This window comes from Pongo abelii, chromosome 16 (assembly GCF_028885655.2).
Source record: "Pongo abelii isolate AG06213 chromosome 16, NHGRI_mPonAbe1-v2.0_pri, whole genome shotgun sequence".
NCBI lineage: Eukaryota > Metazoa > Chordata > Mammalia > Primates > Hominidae > Pongo > Pongo abelii.
Genome location: NC_072001.2, coordinates 45,210,071 through 45,222,533, shown reverse-complemented (window position 1 = coordinate 45,222,533; position 12,463 = coordinate 45,210,071). Strand labels below are relative to the sequence as shown.

At 40.0% G+C, this 12,463-nt stretch overlaps 1 protein-coding gene across 7 annotated transcripts in view; it reads right to left on the bottom strand.

The window, feature by feature from the left end:
- The window catches only part of GANC (glucosidase alpha, neutral C), an 82,834-nt gene that overhangs the window by 65,849 nt on the left and 4,522 nt on the right, over positions 1 to 12,463 (bottom strand). For 5 of the 7 annotated variants that reach the window (XM_054532632.2, XM_054532634.2, XM_054532635.2 and 2 more), the window contains 2 exons: positions 11,878 to 11,986; positions 3,024 to 3,151 (listed from right to left, as the gene is read on the bottom strand). In XM_054532632.2, the coding sequence (XP_054388607.1) occupies positions 3,024 to 3,151; positions 11,878 to 11,986 (237 nt within the window). Of the gene's footprint in view, positions 1 to 3,023; positions 3,152 to 5,425; positions 7,250 to 11,877; positions 11,987 to 12,463 lie in introns of those variants that run through there. The other 2 variants (XM_054532638.1, XM_054532636.1) reach the window with 1 other exon arrangement.

Sequence of the window (12,463 nt, the reverse complement as noted above, 5' to 3'; positions counted from 1 at the left end):
AACTCTTTCCAAATATTGTTATTCAATTTTTTAAAAAATTGTTCATTTTTTTAGAGACAGGGTCTTGCTCCATCACCCAAGCTGGAGTGCAGTGGTGCGATCATAGTTCACTGCAGCCTTAAACCACTGGGCTCAAGTGATCCTTTCACCACAGCCTCCTGAGTAGCTAGGACAACAGGTGCGTGCTACTATGCCCGGTTAGTTTTTTAATTTTTTATAGAGATGCAGTCTCACTTTATTGTCCAGTCTGGTCTACAACCCTTGACCTCAAGCAATCCTCCTGCCTTGGCCTCCCAAAGTATTGGGATTATAGGTGTGAACCACTGCACTCAGCCTGCTATTCAATTTTGAGGAGTCCTACGTTTTCCCAGTTAATGCCTGAAATTAACTTATGGACTAATTCAGTGACCTGCAATATCAAACTCTGCATCTGATTTTCAGCTGTATGTACCTGCAGCTACAGAAGATATGAGGACTTTTAGGACTGTCACAGAAAATTAACAATCTTCTGACAATACCTTGAACTAAGAATTCAAAGCCCTGAGACTATTGTTTTCTTTCTTTAAACTCTTCAGTGAAGTTGAAGCAGCCATGCCACCTCAGAGCTCTGAATTCTGCGTGATAATCATAATACAGTATGGCCCTACCTCTTGGTCTGCTTTCAATGGGCCACTTTATTTTAGTTGACCACCAGTGGTCATTTAAGTAACGTTGCCACAGAATTTTGTGGTCTATTATTAGTTGTATTAGTTTGGCAGGGCTGCCATAAGAAAATATCAGAAACTGGGTAGCTTGAACAACAGAAATTTATTTTCTCATAATTCTGGAGGCTAGAAGTCAAAGATCAAGGTGTCAGAAAGTTGAGTTTCTTGTGAGGCCTATTTCCTGGGCTTGCAGATGGCTGCCTTATCACTGTGTCTTCACATGGTTGTCCCTCCGTGCCTGCATCTGTGACCTAATCTCCTCTTCTTACAAGGGCACCCAGGTATAATAGATTAGAGCCTACCCTAATCATCCCATTTTAACTTATTTACTGCTTTAAAGACCCTATCTCAAAATATAGTCACATTCTGAGGTACTGGAGGTTAGGGCTCAACACCTGAATTTTGGGATAACACAATTCAGCCTGTAACAATAGTATCCCATCCTCTATCGGTAAATACGTCCTCACTGCCTCCAAATCCAGCTAGGTCAGCCAGCCAATCTCATATTCCCATCCTTGAGAGGCTGTTGCTTATATTCATTTATAATACCAACTACTTTATCAACCAAGGCTCAATTGTAGAAAACAAAAAACAACTCTGGCTATTTTAAACAGAAAATAAATGACTTCATATGGATAATTTGTTGCTTACAACATCATGGGAAGGGTTGAGGTAGTAGGTTCCAGGCTGCACGTCCAGGAATGACCCCTAGAACAATACTGTGTAACTGTATGGCCAACTGACCTTCTATCTTAGCTAGAATCAGGAAGTTGAGTTATCAGAAGTCACTATGACGACTGCTGGGCTCTAGGATCATGCCACCTTAGCTATAATTCAGAGATGAGTAAATCATGGCCTTAACTAATGGCCTTAGAGCCACTCTACAGGTGCCAAATCCATATAAGCAAAATAGGGAACTCAGTTCTGAAATCAAGGTTTTTTTAAGTGCATCTGATTGGTGGAAACTGAATTACATCAGAACCTGTAGCTACAAGGGAGTCTGGGAAATGAAGAAATGTAGTTTTTAGTTTTCCAGTTACTACAGTAGCCAAAGGCCCTCTAGAAAGAAGTCAGTACAGAAGCAGAATTAATACCATATTTACCATACCAAGTGAATTATCACCTGGACCCTAAAACATGGCAAAGACAGCACAGAAAGAGAAAATTACAGATTAACTTACTTATGAACACAAGTGTAAAAATTGTGAAGGCTGTACTATCGTTCAGGATAGTAGAAAATAACATATTGTGGCCAGGAGGTTATATGTACGCATTGATTCAATTGCCAAACTGCAAAAGCCTTGAGAAACAGTCTCTTTTGAGTTCTTATTTAGGGCAGGCATGGTGGCTCATGACAATAACCCCAACACTTTGGGAGGAAGAGGAGGGAGAATCATTTGAGGCCAGGAGTTTGATACCAGCTGGGGCAACACAGCAAGACTCTGTCTCTATTAAAAGAACAAAATTAAATTTAAGAAAATTATGTTTACTAAGTTATTGGCATATAGTGTGGCTCAGTGAATAGATATATTTTAAACTTTTGATGATTCTATCATAACTGAATTAATTTCTCATTATAATGTATTGACCTTTTATAAGATTTTCATGGAAAAATAATCTACATAAAACTACAGTAATGATATAGTAAAAATGAAAGCATCTGGCATAATCTGATATTCCTTTAGTGAAATAATATGAAAATATAATGGAAACCAACCGGCAAAACTGAGTTGATGGAAAGTGTTATGAGAACAGATGAAAGTTTTGCAGGTACTTGAAAATGCTTTAGTCCCCAAAGATTGTTTTTCACTTAGACATTATTAATTTACCTTGACACTAAGTAAAATTACATGTTAGACTTCTGAGAATAACCTTAATTAAGTGAGTCCGTCCAATGGTATAAATTACTGTAAGCATGGGAGTTTGGCTAGTGTATTAGATCTCTGGAGCCCTGCTGCTAATCTGAGTGAGTAACAAGTAGCTTTCCTTCTACTTGCTCCCATAGTCTGGCTAATAAAACCACTTTCTTTGTGAGAAGGAGAGCAGGGATCAAAGTTCTGCTTCTCCCCGTTAAATAAGTCCTGATGAATCAAATGGTGGATGAAGAAAAAATAGAATGAATAAGGAAAATGGATGGACTTATCCCCAAATAACTGAATACATTAAAAGTAATGGCAAAAACCACAATTACTTTTGCACCAACCTAAATGACTGTAGTTTTGAGCAGCCAAAATAAGAAGTGCACACAACAAAATTACTCAAGATATAATAAAAGAATATATCAAGCGTGTCTCTAAAATACCTCACTCCTTGGCTTACCTTACAGTGCTTGGCTTGCTTGTGAGGACATCAGGAACTTCAAACCTGGGTTTTAGAGGAGTCTCTTCGTTAATTTTAAGCCTGAAAATGTTTCCTTCTATACCACAAATTTCAGCCAGGAGAGGAACCTGGAAACAGATACAAGAGATTACCTTCAACAGGTTACCCAAGTGATGGCCAATTTTGCACCAATTACAATAATTAGGAAAGTATTTGTTTCAATTATGATAGGCCAAGCAAATTGGAGAACAATGGCAATTAAAAAAAAAAAAGCTCCCCAGTTTATGTATGTACTTGCTTGGCTATAGCTACAGTAGCAACAAGAAATATCTTCTATGTGTTCTGTGGCTAGGTGAACATACAATTGTCCAAACCAGGATCTTCAGAGTGAAAGGAGTCTCTATTAATAATTACATTGAAAGACAGGCATAAACTGAAACTTGCCTTGGAAGATTGGGACATGTGGCTACTGTATCTATGATAAACTACAGATACGTTAAGAGTTTGAGTGTTAAAAGCAGAGTAACTAGATTCCAGCTGGATGAAAGATGAAGGGTGGCAGGCTATAGAAAAGAGTACAGAATAAAATGATGATCATTGGAGTTCTCTAGTGGTGGATGAAAGGAGGCTTGGTGCACTAAAATCAAACTGGAATTGATTTGTTCACAGCTGGGAAAATAGACCCGGGGAACTTTTACAAGAGGCTGGGGAATTTAAGTAAAATTCTGCCTACCATGGGACACGGAAACAATGTAGAACCATGAAGATAATAGAGAATTTGAAAAATAAAACACAAAACAAGAAGCTCTAGGAGAATAGAAATGACAGGACTCAGGCTACAAAATGAGCACCTAGAAAAATATTTTAAGACCATGGTTTTAAAGTGGTGGGCCATGCCACACTAGGCAATTGCAATTTCCTCATGAAGTATGATGCCAAATTTTGTTTACTACTGGGTGCCTGTGTTGTTACTATTATGTCTGTTAAATGACAGCTAAACTCGGTAAGTTGTGTGACATAGCTTAGAATGGGTACAATGTGGTGCAAGTAAAAGATAAGAAATATGGAGAATACCAAGCCAGCACCAAAAACATGATGTTACTGGAACTTTGCCTCTTGCGAATACAGGGAAGCAATCAGGGCAGTTAAACTGTAACATGATACTGAACAGTGCACAAGTAAACAGTGCTATGGCTGTGGATCCTTTTCTAGATATTCTAAGGCAGGGTTATGATGCAATAGTGATCATACTGTAATTACTGCTTGCATGTTTAATGTTCTTTTATGTATTTAAACTACTTTTAGTGTACAATCAAAATTTTAACATTTGGAAATATGTCCAAGTACAAAGTTCAAATTCTGTTAGATTATGTATTCTTTCACTATTTAAACATATATTTCCATTGCTCTCTCAAATTCCATTCAATTAACATTCATTTGGCGTCTATTATTGCAATGATTGAACTTTTGGGGAGGCTGAAATTGGAGGAGATAAAAGAGATGCAAAGCTAACACAGAGCATTCTGTGATAAGTTTTAAAACAGAAAGGCAAGAGATTAAGGAAGGGGGTTATTAATGATGACCGCAGGGTTAGAAGTTCTGGACATTTCTCTAGAGGAATAGAGATTTAAGCAGGGCCTTCAGGAATTAGTAAGAGTTTGAGTAGGCAAAAATGGGCAAGAACTTCCTAAGCAGGGGGCATATAGGTGGTCTGCCTATATATGATTAACAATTTGCATCTAGTTATTCACTCAGAGATTGTCCCATTTTTAGTAAAACAGCTCTCTCTACAAAAAAAAAAAAAAACTAAACTAAACTAATTTTTGTTTAAACCAAAGACTGATCTGTATGTTCTGTTCTTGAGGCTGCAGCCCAGGGCGGAAAAAAGAGAGAGCAATAACCCTGTTTTCACTATAATGACTTCATGTATAAATCAGAGTTAATCCTCATTTTAATTTAGCAAACTAATTTTAGCAAAAGTCGCTCGAAATTTAGCAATATTTAGAGTCATTCTTTCTTTAAATGTATGTATTTATTTATTTTGAGATGGAGTCTTGCTTTGTCACCCAGGCTGGAGTGCAGTGGCGCAATCTTGGCTCACTGCAACCTCCGCCTCCTAGGTTCAAGCTATTCTTGTGCCTCAGCCTCCTGAGTAGCTGGAATTACAGGTGCGTGCCACACCAGGCTAATTTTTGTATTTTTAATAGAGACGGGGTTTCACCATGTTGACCAGGCTGGTCTCAAACTCCTGACCTCAAGTGATCCTCCTGCCTCAGCCTCCCAAAGTGCTGGGATTACAGGTGTGAGCCACTGTGCCTTATCTCTTATCTCTTATTATCACCAACATAGCTTTCTTGGTCCAGGCACTACTTTCCTTAGACCTTAGTGTGCATTTCCTCCTATGATCTGGGCTCATGTGTGTTTTTTTTCTTATTAACTTTTTTTTTTTTTTAAATATCAGCAGACTCCCAGAAGTCCAATAAGTAAAGCCACTTGGGTTAAAGACAGTGGGGAATGGCTCAGTGTCCCACCTTAGAGTCCCCTGCCTTCCCTGTATTGAGTCCTAAGTCACCTCTGTCGAAACCTCAGGGCTCTGTGGATGACAGTTTAAAAAGCCACTTCCCTGAGGTTTAACTGCCAGTTCTTTCCCAATCCTTCCACCACATCCTTGCTCTTTCAAAAAGTCTGGACATGACTGTTATACTCTTCTATCTAAAATAGTAAACATTTGTAGATATTCCTTTCCTATTTGCTAGGACCTGCTAGATATTTATAAATAAAATAATATACAAATAAACTATCAAATCTCTTCCTCCTGTTAGTGATGATTGGAAATGACAATGAAAAAATACATTAAGAAGTTACAGATGTTGGACTGCTTAAATTGAGAATCTAGTATCAATCCTTAGATAATATAAGTAGTTACACTCAATTGCAGCAAGGTCAATTTATGTAAAATGAACATACATCTAATAATTTTAAATGGATAGTTAAAATGAAGTGAGAGGGCATGCGTTTTGCTCCCTTAGAAGTATTTAAGACATGCTAGTGGGTGGTACATGCATATAGCCCCAGCTACTCAGTGGAGCTGAGGCAAGAGGATTGCTTGAGCCTAGTAGTTTGAGGTTACAGTGTGCCATGACTGCACCTGTGAGTAACCACTGCACTCCAGCCTGAGCAACACAGTGAGACCCCATCTCTTTAAAAAAGTTAAGATGTGTTAATATCCAATTATACAGAGAAGCTGAGATAAATCCTCAGAGAAAAGAATAAATTTTGGAGGTTCATTTTAGTACTACAAGCCTCTACTCAGTTTTTCATATACCTTTACTTAGAAGCCCACCTCTCAGTCTGGGAAAGAGTATTAATTCTTTTTCTGTCTTATTTCTCCCTTACTAAATAAAAACAATTAAAACTTGGTGGTTTGTTATCCACAAATCTAGTTTTTTTAATGGCCATACAGGCGAAAATACCAGATATTTTGTAAACATGGTGGTAGAAATAGCTTTGTCTATGTCTTCAAGCATAGTGTTGATCACAATTACATTAAAACAAAAACTTTTTATTTGCCCAGAACTGGGAATCACAATTAGTAAAGACCATAATAGAATTAACAAACAGCCCTAGAACACATATTTAAATTTGCAGTGGGTGTTAAGTAGGAAAATTATGACTCCATCAACTCCTCCTTGGTAGGTTGATCTTGCTTTTCCTGAGGCACCAGGACTCTTCACTATTATGTAAAGAACTGTTAACCTAAAAGACATAGAACAGTGAGCGACCACCTCTACCAGCTGTGATCAAACCTCCCGGGATCCAGAGAATGGTCTAATAGTTCATTAAATTGCTGTAGGACACTAATTGTCCCTTCCACAGTTGCAGCCAGTTGGTTTACTGCAAGCACTGATTTTCTACAAAGAATACTGGCAGCCTCTCGCTGGGCACTGGCCTGTTCCCCAAGGACAATTGGCCTGTGCAGGTGTGCTTCTGATTGGCCAGTTCCCAAATTAGCTGCCTGTTCCTGGCTATTTCTGCAGACACAGTACTGGCTAACAAGTGGTAGTTGTGCCTCATCTGCTGAGAAGGTGGCTGGTTGGGCAAAGCCTCATTTTCTTTAGGCTCAGATGAAGAGGCAAGGGGTAACTTCATAGAGGTGCTCAGAGATATTCCTGCATCCTTGAAGAAGCTGCTGGAAGTGTTGTCTCTGGCGAAACCTTGCAAACAGGCTGCAAAAGAAAATAAACAGGCTGCAAAAGAAAATATAGGTGCCAAATGGTCACCTATATCATGAGAAAGCATCATAATTAGCAATATAAAGTAGATTGCTCCAGACATCCTTGCTAGCAATGTTATTTAAGCTAGACTCACAAGGCAGCATACATTTTCCTTTGCCTAGATCACAAGACTAGATCTCTCTTTTTCAATCCAGACCAAATTTTCACTGAAGATAGAAAACTGATAGTAGTAGGAAAAAAACAACAACTGAGTTCTACAAAAGCAGTCAACACTTTCCTGATCACTTTCTATTTTCTGGAAACTTCTTTACTAAATATCTACCTGATTATTCTGCCATCAGGAATAAGCACAACACTATATTAGGACCCTATGTGAGAAAACTTATGCATCTGAACCTGCAACCAGCTTTTCTCCAAAGCCTGGATGTTCCGACCTTGTGACAACACACAGGTCAACATTCTAGCTTGTTTTGGAACAGATCTATGTCCTGGAACATCATGTTTGCTATGGACTGAATGGCATCTTCCCAAAATTTGCTATTAAAGCCCTAACCCACAATATGATGGTATTCAGAGATGAAGCCCTTGGGAGGTAATTAGGTTTAGATGAGGTAACGAGGTTGAGGAAGTCCTCAGGAATGGATTAGTGCTCTTATAAGAAAAGACCGGAGAGCTCGTGTACACACTCTCTCTCCACTATGTGAGGGCACAAGAAGGCAGCCATCTACAAACCAAGAAGAGAGCCCTCACCAGACAGTGAAGCTGCTAGCACCTTGATCTTGGAATTTACAGCCTTCAGAACTGCGAGAAATAAATATCTGTTGTGTAAGCTGCCCAGCCTGTGATATTTGGTTATGGCAGCCTAACCCAATGTTGAATGAAGCTTGGTTCTGCTTCCTGGTTGTTTATTAAGGAGCAGATTGGGGAAGGGAATTGAGAGGGAGAAATTCAAAAATTAACAAATCTTGACAACTCCAAAGTTACTGCTTTAAGGGTTTTAAAGGTGTAGGGGCAGGCAGGCACCAAGAGTGTTGGATTTGTCAGAATCTGCCTGATCAGTGTAATTTGAGAACTGCAGCTGTGAGCTGAATATGATCCTCTTAGACTCTGGGCTGTCCCTCTCAACCTGAAATAAAAAGCTATCATTCTGAATAAGTGGATGTATGCAGCTTATTTTAAAACTTCAGATCACCCTCATACCATATCTTAATGTGCAATCTCCTTGAAACACCCATCTTATCCCAGAAACCATTTTAAATAGAAGTTCTTTGTTATTAAAAAAAATTTTTTTTGAGACAGAGTCTCACTGTGTTGCCCAGGCTGCAGTGCAGTGGCACAATCTTGGCTCACTGCAACCTCTGACTCCCAGGTTCAAGCAATTCTCCTGCCTCAGCCTCCTGAGTAGCTGGGACTACAGGCATGCGCCACCACACCCAGCTAATTTTTGTATTTTTTTTTTTGAGAAGCGATTCTCCTGCCTCAGCCTCCTGAGTAGCCTGGACTACAGGCACATGCCACCATGCCTGGCTAATTTTTGTATTTTTAGTAGAGACAGGTTTTACCATGTTGGTCAGGCTGGTTTTGAACTCCTGACCTCGTGATCTGCCCACCTCGGCCTCCCAAAGTGCTGGGATTACAGGTGTGAGCCACCACACTCGGCCTTATTTTTGTATTTTTAGTAGAGATGGGGTTTTGCCACGTTGGCCATAGCTGGTCTCAAACTCCTGGCCTCAAGCGATCTGCCTGCTTTGGCGTCCCAAAGTGCTGGGATTATAGGCGTGAGCCACCACGCCTGGCCTAATAGAGGCTCTTTCACTGTGCAATGAGCTGCATATAAGATGCAGGCAACATTAGTGATCACCATCACCTTTGTTGTCCCTAACAGACTGACAGACGGCATGAAACCTTATGTACCTACTAGTCATCTCAACACCACATGACAAGCAGGACATTAAAATGGAGTTCAGTGCAGAATTTCAGGGTGATCTCCCAAAATATATATTTGCATACATTTGACTGAGATCAGGGCATGCAGATTCCCTATGTGGTTCCGATATTTCTAATACCTGAGCATGGAGTTTGTTCCAAGAGGTCCTCAAAGTTCTCAGTCTTGGGAGCTACGTTGCTGATGTCCCAGGTAATTTGTCCTTGTTTATCAGGCTCCTCAGCTTCCTTTTGATCCAGGTGCTGTCTTGTGCTGAGATCCTGTGTCTCCTCCTGGACTGTGGTTTCTTTGCCTTTGAAGGCATCCAGAGGTGTTGGGCTCTGGTCCTGGCACCTGACCTGAACAGCCCTGTCCCTCACTTTTTCAGGATCCAAAAAGAGAAACTGATCTACAGTAATGTAAAATGGCATATGTGGGTGTCCACCGCAAACTGGTATCACGCTGTGTTGAGAATTTTCATTTTGGCTCACCACTGATATTCAGGGTGATTTTGCCTCATTTACTTTACCTCAGCACGTCTTCATGACCAGGTGTTCAATATACTAAGCATCCTCAAGAATGGATAGGGATTCCTGCTCTGATTATGGACAACTACAACTCTCTCAGGTTAGACACAATGGAAACAGGAAAGAAAATGAGACAATGACAAGAAAAACGTGACAGAAAGGTTCTTGACATCTGGTCAAGGCCTAAAGACTCCTGGAAGGCCTCTGATGGACTTGATGCATTTCCTGGAGCCACCTGATTCTGCTGACCCTGAATAGAAGGGTTTGGCCGGGTGTCAGGCTATTAGACCACATGCAAACAGTGGTTGGCTCTCCAGGAAGGAAATCAGTGCTGCCCCATTTTTTTCCCCATGAACAGCTACCAAACTAGGCTACAAAAGGATACATAAAAAACATATATGAATAAGAATATAAACGGAGACCTGAATCAGCATTAGACGATCTATGGCTTTGGGGGTACCATGAGCTGAGAACTCAAATGTATCAAAGATACTAGGCAAGGAGGAAAATTACTCCAGAAAAATGGGTGGTGTAAGAATCAGCATTAGATTTTGGAGAAAGGCTAACTGCCCCATCTGTGCAGCTAAGAGAGATGAGCTAAATGTACTGCCACAATAACTATGTTGTAGAAGCTGAGGACAGGGGATGGGGATAAAGAACACAGAGCTGTTGATATGATTCTAGCTCATATTTTAATTTGGGCAAGAAAGTTATGGAAGACGACTCCATATGACTAAAATCTCTAAAGCTCCATAATGAAGGTAGTTTTCCTCACTGTACAATTGTTCTTTCTGTCTGGGAATAAAGTTTGGACCCATTTCTAAATGGCCTTACAATTATTATGGAGAACCCACTAATATCAGTACAGCGCTGCAGGGCAGGAACTATGGTAGTCACATAGTTCACAGCTTTGCCATGAATGTCAGCTTCCCAGAACTGGGACTTGTTAGTGAGTTGGTGCAGTTATTATCCAAGCAGTTACAGGACCCAGACCTAATGGCCTTAACTGTCTTTCAGTGATATGAATTACCAGTTAAGTCAGATTGGTCTCAGAGGCCTTAGAAACTTAGGATGCCTTTAGAATGCAGGGAGGATCTGAAAGTGAGGGTCAGGTTGAGGGCATCAGGTACTAGTGCACAGTCACACTTCCTAGCACAGCCCATAGTGCTTCCTCTATGACTAGCCCATCTAAAGTAACATGACAACTTCATGGGTGAGATAAAGCACTTAAGATATACTTCCCTAACCCTCTCACTAGGCAAAAACTATGGTAACCTCTAGTGAAGCAGCTCAGGTGAGGGAACACTTGTTACTTGGGTTTTCAACTGCATAGTCCTTTTGCCTGTCCCCTGTTGCCCCTGGCCCACCTGCATTTTGAGATTTGGACATACCCTGAATTTGTACCTTGCTCAGGCTACACATGCAACTGGGCATTGTGTAATAGTGTTAGAAAGCACGTGGGTGATAGCGTCTGACAGGTGCAGGAGAAAATTTTGGTTACTAAACGTGAGACTTTGGGCAAGTGATTTTCTAGACTTCATTTTCCTTATCTGAAAATTAGGATAATATAATGTACCTCTTAGATGTGTTATGAAGACTAAACAAAAGGAAATAACATTTGTAAGACATTTAGGAAAACATCTGATACACAGGCAATCTATATACTGATATTCATATACCGATTACAATATTATTAGTATAGGATTTAAAAGATGACATTCATTTTCTTTCTTTCTTTGTTCTTTTTTGAGGGAGGATCTTGCTGTGTCACCCAGGCTGAAGTGCAGCGGCACTATCATGGCTCACTGCAGCCTCGACCTCCCGGGCTCAAGAGATCCTCCCACCTCAGCCTCCTGAGTAGCTGGGACTACAGGCATGCACCACTGTGCCTGGATAATTTTTTGTACTTTTTGTAGAGATGGGTTTTCGCCATATTACCCAGGCTGGTCTCGAACTCCTGGGCTCAAGCAATCTGCCCGCTTCTGCCTCCCAGAGTGCTGGGATTACAGGCGTGAGCCACTAATCACTAAAAGGCTGATATTCCTTTTCTAACAAGGTTTATTTTTGAAGCATACATAGCTTTAATTGGCTTTTGTGGAAATTTACTTCATTCAGCCCCAATAAAAACAGAAACAAATTATTCTCTGTAGAAAATACTTCCATCTCACCTTACTTGCTTCATTGATGATTTGGAACCTGGTGCTGTCTTCATCTGTTGTGACTGAGTCCAGTAATGCCTGATAGGTGGACTTCTTGGAAAGCCACTGTTTCTGACGCCTATAGATACGGAGTATGCAGATGCTTGATAATTACTTGTGATTGTCAGTATCCAAAAGACTATATTATCATATGGGAGTCATTAAAATTCACTATGATATTCAGTGAATTTCAGGGCACAAACAGTATTAGTAGTATAATAAAGCACTAATCAGGAACTTTATTATTAGAATGCTAATAAGATGAGTATTAGTAAGAATACTAATACGATTACTATAACGTTGCTCAAAGGATGACATCTTGTCTCCTTTCTTGAGATGGTGGGGCAATTTTCACAGATGACGTTTGTGAGCTTGTTAATTTCCCTCCCTCTTTCCATAAAATGGACTTTAATAGTAACTAAATAATTTCTAGTGGATATTAAATATAATCTAGTGGTTTAACAAGGTTACCAGGCATTCACTGTAGACTTCCCTCTAGACACCTGTTCAGAATTAACATAATACGCTTTTCTTCCTATTAAACAGAGAGTGAATA